The following is a 15,588-nucleotide window of genomic DNA, read 5'->3' as shown; positions in this document are numbered from 1 at the left end:
GTATTTCCGAATAACAAAGACATTATCTTACATAACCACACAATTATCAAATTAACACTGATAAAATAACATTATCTAATCCAAGGCTTCTCAACAGCACATTACTGACATTTGGAGTGGATAATTCTTTGCTGTGGCACTGCCCCGGGCAGTGCAGTGTATCTAGCACTATCCCAGGCCTCTATCTACTAAATTCCAGTGGTGTCCTTGCCCAATCTCCCCCCACCCCAAATTAAGATAACCAAAAAATAACTCCAATTATAATTTTACCAATAATTCCCATTTATGCCTTCTTTTCTCCAAATCCAAGATCGAACACACTGCATTTAGTTGCCGTGACTTTTAACTCTTCTTTAATCTGGAGAATTCAACATCTTTTCTATTTCTTGACCTTTTATAAAACTATGAGCCAATTTTGTTGCGTGTTGCTTAATGTAGGCTTCTCTGATGCTTTTTTATGATCCGATTCAAGCTAGGTATTTGGCAGAGTACCACAGAAATGACCCTCTAGCCGCCTCAAAGAATCATCATCGGGGGAACAGTGTGTGTCACTCTATGGCAGTATTCACATCAACTATGATCACCTGGTGAATGTGGTTTCCACCAGGTTTCTCCACTGTAAGGTTACTATTTTTCTTTTTAATGAATTCGTGGGGAGACACTTTCAGACTATGCAAATAGCTAGTCTATCAAATTTACCCACCAGTTTCAGCCTTCTCTCCCTTCTATTTAGGTGGCAGCACTTGAAGAGCCAGGACCCTGAACACATAGAAGAGCTTTGAAAACACCCAGTGAAAGCCAAACAATAATCACAAAATGTCAAGAAGTAAAAAGATCCCTCTCTGCTAAATAGGAATAGAGAGGCCTTCCACTTTGCTACAGATGAGCTTCTGGGCTTATAAAACATAAACAGGATGTCTGTGATTCTCCCTCTAAACATGTAATACTTAAGTATTGGAGAAGGCAATGGCACCCCACTCCAGTACTCTTTTGCCTGGAAAATCCCATGGGTGGAGGAGCCTGGTAGGCTGCAGTCCATGGGGTCGCTAAGAGTCGGACACAACTGAGCGACTTCACTTTCACTTTCATGCATTGGAGAAGGAAATGGCAACCCACTCCAGTGTTCTTGCCTGGAGAATCCCAGGGACGGGGGAGCCTGGTGGGTTGCCGTCTATGGGGTCGCACAGAGTCAGACATGACTGAAGCGACTTGGCAGCAGCAGGAGCCTGATATTATCCTACTGAATAATATCTCATACCTAATGGGATCCATGCAACACTTTATAGAGGCTAAAAGAAATTTATTTTAGAATTATAGACTTGGAAATTGGTGACTGATGGTATCATCAACCACCAATTTCTAAATGCTGTGAAAAGTCTGTTTTAATAGAATTTTACTAGCTGGAGACTGTTCAGTATTAATCAGAAGTAGTACTATAATAGAGGAAGAAAAGGTATATCAAAGGTTAGGACAAACAGAAGGTATGGTTCCAATAAACTCAGGGGAACATAGCAACAAAAATTCAAGGGCTTACAATGTGCCAGGCATTATTCTAGCATAAATAACTTGTTCAAGGTCATACACCTAATATGTTAGGTCATGTTTCAAATCTAGGCAATCTGTGCAGATTCACAGCTCTTATTTTATGAAGATACAGATAATATAAGAAGGGGAAACTGAAGCCTGAAGATGTTAAGTCCATGCAATTGAGATGAAGCAAAGACTCATGTAGAATTTGACTACAAAGGAGCAGAAAATTCGAGTGAGGCTGAATTGCATGTGTATCATCTCCTGATAGCCTCTACAGCAGGGGTCTCAACCTGTGCCAATGAAATTAAATGAAATACCATATGCAAATAAAGTATGTAAAAATTAGCAATGGAGTCATGTGATTTATATTAAAGCTTCATGGGGGGAGGGGCGGGCAGGAAAGGCCTGCATTAGCTTCTGTTGAGGGCACTGTACCAGAAAGAGGAGGTGACATCATAATGAACCAATTACATTAAACTAAGCTTATACCTCTCTCAGATTTTGTTTGACATATGTAAACATGTCCAAAATGTTGGCTGCATTCATATATTGCCATGATTATTCTAGCATGCTACTTAGAAGGAACTAAGAAATGAAACGATAAAAGATCACTGCCTGATGCTTATCAGTTGCCTGATGCTTAGATTGCTTATGCTCAGAGTGGTAAATGGAAGACAGTCAACAAAATCAGCTCAGGTATCTGAGAGCTGCTTCATTTTTCAATTATGTTTACCTGAATTTTATATGGGAATGTATGTATGTACCTGAAGTGTTAAGGAAAATTAACCTTGCAATGTGTAAGAGCCTTCGTTGGAATTTTATTCAACAATGCCAACAATCTAAATCTTCAAATAATAGAGGTATGAGAAATATCCTCATTTTTAATACATATATTGGCTTCTGCAGAGTCTTAATATGTTAAAGGAGAGGTATGTTCAATATCCATTATGTTAATTCTACCTCTCTGGTAATATAAAGTTTTCTTTCTGTGGCTATGGGGACCAACTTCAACCTACTAGAAAGTTTGGGGGTTTATTTTGGAGCCTATGAATTTGGTGTAAGACAGAGGAATATGTACCAATAACCCATCTGCACTCTAGCACACACATTCAGACACAACTGTCAGAGGGCAAAAGCACATTGAAACAGAGCTCCATATATGGCAGGCGCTTAAAAACTGCCTGTTGACGCCACAGAAATCACCTGAACACGTTAAAACAAATTCACACTTTGAAATCCAATGTAAAATGTGGACTCGAGTAGTCTCGGATCTCATAAACTTTCAATTCATAAAGTCTGAAGAACTTATGAGACACAGACTTAGGATTACAAAAGAACTATGGTATTTGGAAGAATAGACTTTGACAAAAATTTTCTTAAAAAGATAAAGGTGGTGGTAGGAAGGAAACAAAGGATGGAAGCAAGTCAGGTACATACCTAGAAAGGTAACAACCAATTGTAGTAGAGGCAGCAGAGCTCCCAGGCAGGGAAGAAAAAGAAATCAATTTAAGAAGGAGAGTAAGAAAGGCAAGCGCTTACTAAAGAGCCTTGAACTGCTGGCCTGGAGTTTAGGGTGTGTAAGATTCAGAAGTAAAAGAAGGTCACAAGCTCATAAAGGAACACAATTTATAAAACCAACTACCTTGCATCTTTAAAAATATATCTGTTGTCACTTCTACGGTAACTGATTAAAAAAAAGCTGGGAAGGGAAACTGCTGTGATTTCCCATAGCTCATGTTAGCTTACAATACATACCTCTAGCATACAGCCTCATGCTTTCCATGTAAGTTGCAAGGTTTTCTGCTACCAAAGTAACCAGGGCATGATTGTGCTGAAGTTGATTGATTAAGTCATGGCGATAGAACACATGGGGACTTCGCTGAGTTTGACTGAAACGAGAAGAACTTAACAATATAATTAGGCAATTAAATGCTGCTGTAATCAAAAGAGCTTATATTATCTAAATTCTTAGCTCCTAATTTAAAAACTTAAAATGGTTTCCTTCGTAACAGAATTAACTTGGCCACTTACTTTAATAATATTAAGCAATTTAAAAGAAAATAATCAATGCTTCAAAAATAAGACATTAATTCCATTATTCTTACTTTATACAAAAACTATGCATTAATATTTTCCAATTCACACCATGGGAAAAATCAATGACTGATGTCTTCTTCTATACTATATACAGTAGTACCAAGGTGCTTCTAACTTTACATGATTATCAGAGTTATAAGACAGAAACATTTCTTGTAACATTAGCACTACGAAGATTTATGTTGTAATTCTAGTGGAGGATTTAATCAAAGAAAGGGCTTTCATTAAAATTTTATTAGCCAAAGTACAGAATTCTCTCTTATTTCTAGCAAGTATGCCAATGTACTTTCAGTGGCATGTTTTCTATCTATTAATGTCATTCCTCATTTCATTTTGTCCCTCCTGCTTTGCCTTTTCACCAGTATCTACGCAAATCCATTAATTTTTCTTTCTTACAGATGTTATCTTTCCATGATGGGTTCACTCTGAAATAGTTAATGTTTTATTGACTTTGAAATGTCATACTACGTAAGTCTTCACAGTAAAATAAATCTACTGGTTTTTTAAATAGTTAATTTTTAAAGTTAATTTCAAATATTAGATTGCATGTATGTTTAAATGATGAAAGATGACAAGGTATAGTTTGAAAATACTTTTTTTCTGATTTATTTTAGCTAAATTTCTGTTAAAGAGCCAACTTTAAATATCTTACATGCCAAACTTCAGTTACTGAAATAATTTGTTCTTGGACTTTCTGTTTGTATGAGCTGAACAGACAACATGAAGGCGGTATTATCACCTCTATTCTGATACTTATCACTAAATTCTGTCTTCTTCGTCAGTAAAATCAAAGAAGTGGATGTGATAAAGGAATCCTCTTTTGTTTGAATTTAGTGTGTAAGCTTCCTGTCACCCTACTCTAGTTTTCTTAAAACCTGCTTTCACCAATGTTTCTTTTCAGTAAAATATGTAATTAAAAATATTGAAATTTTCTGTTAAGTCTTACCTCAAATTCTGAGGTGCTTCACCAAACAAACTACAAATTTCTCTAATTTGTTTCAGTGCAGGAATCACCCATTTGTCATTTGTACGAAGCTCTTCTATAAAGCGATCTATCCACTGTATCTTCTGTGTGTCACGGTCCTTAAGAAACAATTGCAGTTTTTTATATAGGTCAATACTCAGAAGAATTATACCTCCAAATTAGTTTGAGAATTACCAAATAGAGCTCTTCTTGTAATACCAGCATCGTTGCAGTAAAGAATTTAATAATAAAAAAAGCTGCTTTAAACATGCTTTTATTCCACATGTACTACCAAAACTCCTAAATACTATTATAAAAACTCAACATGACATGGATTCAGATATATCTACTGAAAGGTATTAAGCACCCTGACAGAAAGTTTGATTTTAAAAGTTGCCAGGAGGTAGGCATTTAAGCTTTATCCAATGTTTTAAGAGATTTTACCATATAATAAAAATCCAGCAAACATGTAACTCCGATTGCTACTCTGTATGGATTTGTTTTTACCATTGTTAAGAACACAGAAAATTTGTATTTTACCAAGGAAACAATGGTACAGCAACTGAATGAAAAAAATTCACCAAAAATAAAAATAAGGACATCTCCACATACACACAAGGAGAGAAAGAGATAGAAACAGTGATAAGCAATTAAAAATTAATGTTATAAAATAAAAACTATCTCCAAATATTTTTACTTCTCCTACTTTATTTACTTTACTCCTTCCCTGAGTCCATAGTAATCAGAAATACAGATTTGTGTACCTAAAAATTTAATAAAATGACTTTTATTTTGTGTTTGTGTGTTTAATGAAATAATTTAAACTCGAGGTTCTTATTATTTGATATGCCAAATACTTAATGAACTATCACAAGTATAGTTAAAAAACAACTACACCTGCTTGAACTTTTGGTTTTTCTCTAAATTTCAGTTCATCAGTACAGCAAATAGTTTTAACAAGCAGGAAAATTAGTTTTTCAGGAATATTCATTTTACCATGAATTAAAAGATATACATGCTACAAGTTAAAATGCAGGGAAGTTGTATGACTTACTTATAGGGAAGGCACTAAATGTTTTAGTGTTTAGGAAATTCTATTAATTTTTCTTAACTTCCCTAAGAAGCAAAGAAAACCTAACTTCTCTTACCTCTAAAGGCCATAATTAGCTTTCGTTTCTTATGATCTACTTGAAACTGGTATTTAGCACCATACACCTGACATTACCACGACTTTGTAACTTATTTATACTGTCTTTCTACCAAGAAGACTAAAATGTTTTCAGATGATGCAGAAAATTTAAGACGTAAGAGACAGAGGAAGGCCGCCTTATATGAACCAAGTATGTCAATTCTTAAAGATCACTTCAAAAATAATGTCAGAAAAACCTAGAACTATTCTATATCTATAAGCCATCCTCATCGTGAAAGAGAAAGGTCACAAAAAGTGAGCAAGACCGCACACCCTTACCTGGGAACAACTATAATCTAGTATTTTTATGTGGGCGCTGAGAGCCAGGTCCATGATGTCTACAGGCACATCATCACTATGGGCCAGATTCCAGAGGAGGTTCAACACTTTGTGTGCCATCACACCATCTTTGTCATCTTCTGCAAGACGACGTATCAGCTCAAGTAACTTTTCTCGCTGCTTTTTACTTGCATTTGTCCAACTGGCCTAGAAAATAAATTTTAAACAATATGGCAACACCACCTATTTATTCATCACTGCTTAAAAGTGTCACTAGATAAACAATATTCATCAGAAAAACAACACAGCTGAGCACAGAATTATTCAACTGGTATTTGAGCAATAAGATGACAGATTTAAACTCCAAGAAAAATCAAAAAAATCTCCATTTACAGTTAAATACCATAGATCAGGGTTTCTCAGTCTTGGTATTACCAACATTTTGGACTAGCAAAACTGTTGTGGGGGGCTGTCCTGTGCACTCTAGGAAGTTTAACAGCACCCCTGGCCTCTACCCCACTAGAAGCCAGTAGCAACTCTCCTGCTTTTATCTGTGACAACCAAAAATATCTTCATGTATTGCCAAGTATCTCTGGGAAGCAGAAGAGCCTCTGGCTGAAAACTAATGCCTTAGATTCAGTCTGTCATTTGTACCTTTAAAATTATATTAAAAGATGTTAAAGACAACTTGATATACAAAAATATTCATAATAAATCAAAAAGCAATGTGCACTGCACACATTAAAAAAAAAAGTCTATAACAAAGTCTGTTATTATCTAAGAAGTTTCTAACTTACAGACATGATACAATGCTATTTCAATTTAGTAGAAGACCGGCCACTCATTTAAAAATTCTAATAGAAAAGAAACAAAACAACCAAAAAACCCTCCTTAAAATACTACTTTTTAAACACCCAGTTTATATAATGGTGTGTGTGTGTCTGTGTCTGTGTGTATACTCTAGTGGCACGTAGTGGGTAGAAACCAGGGACGTTGCTAAACAATATGAGGAAAGGTTATGTATAAAGTTGGTAATTGGTGGTTTATTGGAAAATAAACTGAAAGCAACCAAATGGCAAATAGCAGGATAATTAAGTAATTACAGAGGATTCTTTCAAAGGAATTATTACATAGACATTAACAATGTGATAAATACAGGATATCTTGAAGTCAACTGGAATGCATACTTCCAATTCCTCCAAACCCCTTAAAATTATGAAAGGAATATGAGAAAGCTGCTAAGAATATGACTAAAATATTAGATTATATTACAATTAAGAATATTTTAAAGAGACCAGCAAGCATAATGTGTCTCCTAAAGGAAGAGCACACCACCACCTATGATATATACAGACTCCCAGGTCCTAGCAACTCAGAATTAATTGGTCTTGGATGGCAGCTAGTAATTGGTATTATTTTTTCTTCAATTGTGAAATACACATCAAGAAAGGTACAAACATACACACTATAGTACAAATATAAACACCTATGTAACTATTACCCAGGATGAAAATAACAAATGGTAAGCAGCACTCCAGAAGCTAGCTGGGTCTATTTCTGAAGTTTATGTTCTATCAAGGTTTATGAATTCTTGTGTGTCTTCATTCCTTTCTTCAACCTTCTGTTCATTAGACTCATCCTTGTGGTTGACCTGGTCATTCTCATTGTTATGTTTCATTACATGAACATTCCACCATTTATCCAACTTACATAGCAATTTTTTGCTATTACAAATAATTCTGCTGCAAATGTTGAATGTGTATACTGGTGCACACATGCATCAGTTCCTCTAGAGTATATATTCAGAAGTCAAACTGTCATGAAAATCTGAACAGTTTTCCAGAAACACCAAACTATTTTCCTAAGTGGCTGCAGGAACTTATGTTCCTATCAGCAGTCAGTATAACCTATTTTTAACAAGATACCTTCATGATCTTACACCAGTTATTAACAGTACCCCTTTGTGAACACTACCATAGCGTCTTGTCTTCTTAATCCACAAATTCACTCATCACTTGGCTTTTAAAAACCCAATACTAGTAACTGGAGAGACCACTATACAATATGGCCTTAAAAAGTACATGACGGCACTAATGCAGTTATGACATAGGAGCTCTTGGGCTACACCTTATGAATTACAATTCCACAAAGTCCATGAATTACACTTCCAGCTTGCTTGTGCATATCACCCTAGACTACTAGGACTACCCACAGCAGGTAGTCCTTGCTGTTGACGATGTTTCATTGTAACCAATTATCTTTCCCTTCAGTCCTACAGAACCTATAATAAAAACACAAACTGCGAGGGGAAAGGAATCCAAATTGACCACCTGAGTTTAAAAAAACAAGAAAAAACCACCTGAGTTTAAAAAACAAAAAAAAAAGGTTCTTTATTTATAAGGGTTATTATTATAAAAAGTACTCATTGAAAGAGAAAACAATGGTCAATTCTGTTACACCAGAAATCATTTAATGATTTCTATTTAAGTATTTACTGGGTAAGAATCATTCATAGATCTAATGAATTAATTCTATTAAAAATGAAACTGTACTACTAAACTATATTAACTATTACCTTAAAGCAATCAAAAAGATGATCAAGTTGCTCAGGAGAAAAATCCCATGCCAACTTCGCCAGTAGATCATGTACATTCTTCACAATGGCTTCATGCTTCCCTGCCTATGGAACAAACAAACAAAATCAGAGCACACTAAAATCTAAACAGCAATAAGCAGCATATACTGTCTGTGAACACTATTAATTAATAAAGTGTTCCCATCTCCATCTAACTGTGTAACCTAAGAAAATTCCTAACGTTTTAAATGTTTTACAACAGCCATCTAAAACCTGCCAACTTGATTTCTTGATATACATGGTTAATGTAGACTTTGCAAACACATGTTCACTTTTAGTACAGTTTATTGAATTTAACATGCCAATTTTAACAATGCAAATAGGAAAATAGTAAGGCACACCAGCGGTATTGTTTCAAAACTGGAACCAAAGTCAAAATTGAATGTTTTCTCAGCTTCTAAAGACTCAATAAGGGCTTCCCTGGTAGGCTCAGTGGTAAAGAATCAGCCTGAAATGCAGTAGACGTGAGTTCAATCCCTGTGTTGGGAAGATGCCCTGGAGAAGGAACTGGCAACCCACTCAAGTATTCTTGCCTGGGAAATCCCATGCAAAGAGGAGCCTGGTGGGCTACAAGTCCATGGGGTTGCAAAAGAGTCGGACACAACTGAGCGACTAAACAACAACAACAAACTCAATAAACAAAGCTTTGTAGTCTAGAACTCATCAATACTTCTCAAGTGCTCCATAAATAGAAAACTTGTCATTAAGAAGGAATCACACAGTTTCTATTTCTGAAACCAAAGATTACTTACCCTTCTAAAAACTATTAATCCTTTGGATTATTACAGGTTTTTATAAATAGTCTAGTGATTTAACTCTCCTGACACTAGAGTTCTTTAAGTATATGAAGAAATCAATTATAGATGTCTTATACTCTTTCAATAGACATTTCTCATTATTTTACTGTTTGTCTCTTATTTAAAACCTACAAATTGCTGACCTTTATCAAATATATACAGTAGATGATGAACTATTTTTATTTTAAAAATATGACTGGCTATTTCCAAAAGATTCTTGACAGGACTTTCAAACAATGTTAAGTCTTCATTCCATTTCACTACAACTACTTCATTTTCTTTAGTTTTTAGCATGTTTCTTTTTACAAATCAAATAACCACCATCTTAAAGTCCTTACCTGTGCTGCCCAGATATTATCAAGATCTTGTAAGGTCAGGGCTTTTTCTTTGATGACAAAACGAAGAATCTTCTCTAGCTTTTCCACATACTGTGGTTGATGAAGACTATCTCGCAAGACTATGGACAAAATATTGTTCTGCTGTATCCATTCCTAAAAAGAATTCAAAAACTTGTCTCAAAGCTTTCAAAAATATATACATCAAGTATTGCTCACACTTGTAAGCATTAGTAGGAATTTAAAAACTCACAAAATACAATGTACTAATGTTAACACATTTATGTGTTTTGATACAAAATTATGAAAAAAAAAAATCACAATTTCATGGAACTTAATTTTGCACAAACAGAAATATTTCCATGAATTAAAAACAGTGAAATCATTAAAAAAATTTTACTCTAGCATTTACTCAGAAAATTATTACTTAAATGTAGCAATCACCAATGGTTTAAGTATGGTAGGTATAAGACCCATTTTAGGATTTACATTTTTTATACCAGTTTTTATTTGGATAAAAGGTACTTTTTTATTTTGCTCTTATTTATTATCCAACTACAATATTATTGTTTATCTATTAGCTTGTTTAATCTTAACAATCCTAATGAGGGCTATACTGCCCTATTACAGGAAAATAAACAGGCTCAGTAGTGTTGGAACCAGAAACTGAATCAAGGCTATAGGCTTCCTAAGTCTGAACACTATGCTATATTGCTTGACAGGCATTTATTTAATATTTAAGCCAATAAAAGAAAACTAACTCATGATATAATACAAAATAATAGCCCACACTGTATGATTTTATAGTATTCAACTTAATGAGAATAAAAACTATATAGCCCCAAAACATGTTAGAGAAAGAAGTACACTTCTCAGCTAGTAAAGGTCCATTTTTACTTCTAATCTGTTATAGGCATATATTTTTGAAGAACACAATAAAAATGTGGCAATATCAATTTGCTACAGAAGTTCCTAAACACTTAATGCCATTTTCTGTATTCATCTAGGCTTTGTAGCAGCTCAAGGACCAGAATGAGACCTCAGACCACACTGAGTAGCTCTGTGCTAGACCTCCCACAAGGCGATCAGACAAATAACATACCCCAAACCAGAAGGCTACCACCTGACCCCCTAACACAGGGCCAATATCAAGGCATCCTCCACATACCATACCTTTTCTCACATTCTAATCATTATCTTCCCTATTAAACTGAGGCCTCCTTGAGGTCAAGGACAGTTCTTTTACAGATGTCTCCTCAGTACTGTCAGACAGTATGCACTGAGGTTATGCAACCAATATTTAAGTGGCATTCTTATTCATTTTTAAACTATAAGTATGCAAGCATCTATGGTAAGTAAAATTTCCTAAACTTTCAACATCAAAATAATAGAAACAAAAGTGCTTAAGTGAAGTCCTTACAATTATGATAAAACATTAACTCAAGTGTTTCTTATTCCAGTAATTTTATTTCCTATTTTAAAATCTTTAAGTGAAATTCATCAAACGAATAGGTCACTTCATTCAATAGGTACCAGATACTACCCAATCACCTTTCTTTACTCAATTTCAACTCCCACCCAGCTAATAATTACTTCAGAACGCCTACATTCAGCAGTAAGTTTATCAAAGATGTGCTAAGCTACCCATTATCATCAAATAATTATATCATCAAATAATTATATATCACCAAAAATACCAAATAATAAACCGCATTACTTACAAAAAGTTCTCAGGATTAACAGCTACAAATTGATCCAAACATCTCCCAAATGCAAAATTTTCTTTAAAATGCTAATATTACTAACTTTAAGTAGAGCTATGGTTTTTGCCTTAGATTCTTATTCATGAAATTAGGATCAAAGGACTTACTGCCATTCGTTCAGCTGTGAGCCATTCTTCCTCCTCAGGGTTACCATGCCGATGGGTGTAGTATGATACACTAGATATCACCTTATTAACCTCATTAAGTGCATTCATCTTTCCATTGAAAGAAGAAATTTGCAATAACCTATAAGAGAAATTAAGTGTTAAATATGATTCTAAAATTCACATAAATTATTTCAAGAGGTAAATATCTTACCTAAGTATCATTTTTAACCTAAATATTTCTAAGTTTTTTACAGTTTCTTCTTGTCCTGGAACTCTTGAAGCTAAATTTTTCAAAGATTTAATAATCATTGAAAGAGCATCATTTTTGGCTTCATTCTTTGCTTCTTTTTTCAGTTCTTCATCAGTTAAGTTTTCTAAAAACTGTGGAACCATTTCTATTACTGGAAGAAAGTACTTTTTCACCGTATGAAGAGTGAGAAACTCATAGCATTGTCCAAATGGTCTGAAACAAGACACAGAAATTTCTTTCAATATACAATTTCTTACAATCAACTAGGACTGAACTCAGACTATTTGTTTTTTTAATCCAAGTTACCAGCTAAAGAAACCATATTTGAAAAAGGAAACTCAATTTTTACTAAGCAATTAAGTAGCAATTTCTAGAATGCACTGAAGATTCATTTTAAAACATAACTTACTTAATAAGGGCTGCAATTATTTGAACATTTAATGCTGATCCATTAATAAAACGATCATGCAAAATCTGGAATCCATTTAAAGTGCCGAATTTGTTGAGAAGATCCACTAGCCAACCCTGTAATACAGTTAATAAAAAAGTTAACTTCCTACTTTTGGAGAGAAAATGCTATCTGAAGTAATTTCTTAAACACGCTGAAAACAGGAAATGCAATAAAGGAAAATAATTATGTAAAATCATCTTTGAAAAAAAGACACAAAATATTGCATGTTGTTCACAGTAATCCTGTCTATGAGAGAAAAGCATAATTGGTAGTACACATTAGATCATTAGGGCACAGCTGTTTGTTTGTCTCAATATAACTGGTGAACTGGGAATTAGAAGCCATGCTTCTATCTCAAAGATCCCATCATGAGAAAACTGTATTATCTGAAGGTCCATTTTTAAAAATTTAAGAGGGTAAAAAGACTTTAAAAAAAGAAAGATTATTTGGTAAGCTAAGATACTGTTTGAAATTTATTTTTTGTTATAGCTGTGAATAACCATAAATACCCTTGAAACACAATAATCTTAAAGCCCAAGAGTGACCTATCCATTAAAAATGAATTCCTGGTATTCTGTTTGTTGCTCTTAATTAGAACATGCTGGTTGATGCTTTGTTCTGACTTGTGAATATCCCCAGTTCTCATGTTAGAGGTACCACAATGCAATATAGTATCAATTACCTTTCAACCTCTTCCCTAAGAGACAACAAGTACAATGTAGCTGGGATAGGCAACAGTTTGTGTAGTTAAAAGCATGCCTATAGGTAAAATTCGGAGAAGGCAATGGCACCCCACTCCAGTACCCTTGCCTGGAAAATCCATGGATGGAGGAGCCTGGTGGGCTGCACTCCATGGGGTCGCTAAGAGTCGGACACGACTGAGTGACTTCACTTGCACGTTTCACTTTCATGCATTGGAGAAGGAAATGGCAACCCACTCCAGTGTTCTTGCCTGGAGAATCCCAGGGACAGGGGAGCCTGGTGGGCTGCCGTCTATGGGGTCGCACAGAGTCGGACACGACTGAAGTGACTTAGCATAGCATAGCACAGGTAAAATTAAAAACAAGTCAATAGCTTATATAGATAAAAGAATCAAGTGTATTTAAAAACTCATGTACCTAGAACAGCTTTCTATTCCTTGCCTTCCAAAAGGCTACATTTTGGAAGTCCCTAAGGGAAGAAAAACAAAGGGGGGTGGGGGTGGGGAGGAAGGGGCACTTTCTATATTAGGTCTTAAGCAAAAGTCATTTCTACAACTATTTAAAAACAAAAAACAATGTTCAGGACACAGGGAAAATGCCAAGTATTAGATAATGCTTTAAAGAAACACTATGGCAGTTCTGATATGATTTTTATGAGACTCTAAATCAATTAAATTCTCAAATAAATCAACTACCATATTTCTATGTAAGTTCATTATAATATTTTCCTTTTTATTTGGCCTTAAAAGGCTAAATCAAAACAATGAAAAATCTGAGCGTTTAATTCACCAGGTCCCTTCTGGCATTCAGCAATTCAAAGAAAATACATACTTATTATGTAATGTATTTTTATTTCTCCAGTAACCAGAATGGGACTATTAGGCTGATATACTCAACAGTTATTAAATATATATAGCACATTATATATATGTGCACAAAGTAAAAATCAGTCTAAAGTTAATCTCATATGTTTTTAGTTGCAATGTAGATTTAAGCAATTAGAAATACTCAAAAACTAGTAATACTCAAGAAAAGCTAGGCTTCAAAGAAAGATACATAAAAAAATCTTCAACTCGAAGTCATCCTAAATCAAGTTGTCCCCTCTGAGACTCTTGCAGATTATTGTTGACTATAGAGCAAAAAATTAATTAAAAAAAAAAAAATACAGGTATATTTTGGAGATTGTCGTTATTTAAATACTGATTTACTCAAAAACAAGCCTGAAGCAGCAACAATATGAATCTAAGGAAAAACCAGAAAATCTTAGCTCAATATAATCAATATACTTTGATGACTTCCACTTTCAACAGAATAAACCAAACATTTTAAGTTCAAATTTTCCTGTTTAAAAAAAATAATAAGGTCAAATTTAAAAATGTCTTAAATTCTAAAATTTAAAAACTGTATATGGTTAATTAATTATTTAATATTTATTAGAATATAGTTAAGCACTCATTTTTAAATGTACATTATATTTATGCTGGTATAGAAAATTTACACTGGAGGACTTTTACATTTTGTATACTAAATATATTTAATTGATATTTGTCAGCTTTGCTATTTTGCTTTCATTTGTATTTTCTATTGTTTTATGACACATTAGATAGGCCTCAAAGAAATAATCTACTCCACCCTTATTGAAAAGGAAAAACATGTTCTGTTTCATACTAACTCAAATTATGACTATTTCCCAAGAGACTGGGCAAAAGACAATCAGACTAACTACACAGAGAAAGCCAAAAAGATTTTTATATTAAAAAATAATAATAACAATGCAAAAGCTATATGAAATAACTCTACCCCATGCTACCAGGAGGTTAAGATCATTTAAAGTTCTGTAGCAGAACAGAACAACTGTAACATTTAACTTTGAAAACAACAAATCAACACACTTTTGGTGATCGAGGGTCTGGAGAACGAGCAAAGAGTTCATCTTCAGGCAACTGAACATTTGAGGAAACGGATTCACATGGACGTGTACCATTGTAGATATGGAATTTGCAATGAGGATTTAAGGCCATGGAGAGAAGTTCTAGAAGTGGAAACCAATCTTGGGACAACTTGGCCACACATAGCTCCACCAGGCGATGAGTATTGTTGATAATACACCTCTGTTATATAAAAGGAAGGTAATTAATGAGATAAAGAATTCCGAACAGAAATATCTTTCAATCTTAATTAATTATATTTTAATAATTATCCTTCAGTTGTTCGATACTGATCATCTGAGTTATGTTTAACTTGACTAATATTGGGATCAAACTGATATATCAAAAAAGAAATTAGGGAGGTGAGAGAGAGGTTCAAGAGGAAGGGGACATGTGTACCTATGGCAGAAACCAACACAATATTGTAAAGCAATTATCCTTCAATTAAAAATAAATTTAAAAAAGCAATTAGCATTTACTTTATAAATTATATAGTATCTACTTTCAAGAACCATTTGCAATGGCTTACAAAATGAAGTAGGCACTGCTCTGTGTCCCCAGA

The 15,588-nt window shown here is 34.2% G+C and overlaps 1 protein-coding gene across 3 annotated transcripts in view; it reads right to left on the bottom strand.

Annotated features, from left to right (window-relative positions):
* USP9X (ubiquitin specific peptidase 9 X-linked) overlaps positions 1–15,588 on the bottom strand; it is a 113,884-nt gene that overhangs the window by 56,099 nt on the left and 42,197 nt on the right. For 2 of the 3 annotated variants that reach the window (XM_025277247.3, XM_025277248.3), the window contains exons 6-14: positions 14,991–15,209; positions 12,356–12,471; positions 11,908–12,159; positions 11,697–11,835; positions 9,830–9,982; positions 8,635–8,739; positions 6,060–6,266; positions 4,574–4,710; positions 3,286–3,419 (exon numbers count right to left, since the gene is read on the bottom strand). In XM_025277247.3, the coding sequence (XP_025133032.2) occupies positions 3,286–3,419; positions 4,574–4,710; positions 6,060–6,266; positions 8,635–8,739; positions 9,830–9,982; positions 11,697–11,835; positions 11,908–12,159; positions 12,356–12,471; positions 14,991–15,209 (1,462 nt within the window). Of the gene's footprint in view, positions 1–3,285; positions 3,435–4,573; positions 4,711–6,059; positions 6,267–8,634; positions 8,740–9,829; positions 9,983–11,696; positions 11,836–11,907; positions 12,160–12,355; positions 12,472–14,990; positions 15,210–15,588 lie in introns of all 3 variants that reach the window. The other variant, XM_025277246.3, reaches the window with a different exon arrangement.

The sequence above is a fragment of the Bubalus bubalis genome, chromosome X (assembly GCF_019923935.1).
Source record: "Bubalus bubalis isolate 160015118507 breed Murrah chromosome X, NDDB_SH_1, whole genome shotgun sequence".
Lineage (NCBI taxonomy): Eukaryota > Metazoa > Chordata > Mammalia > Artiodactyla > Bovidae > Bubalus > Bubalus bubalis.
This window is presented reverse-complemented; position numbering and strand designations above follow the sequence as displayed.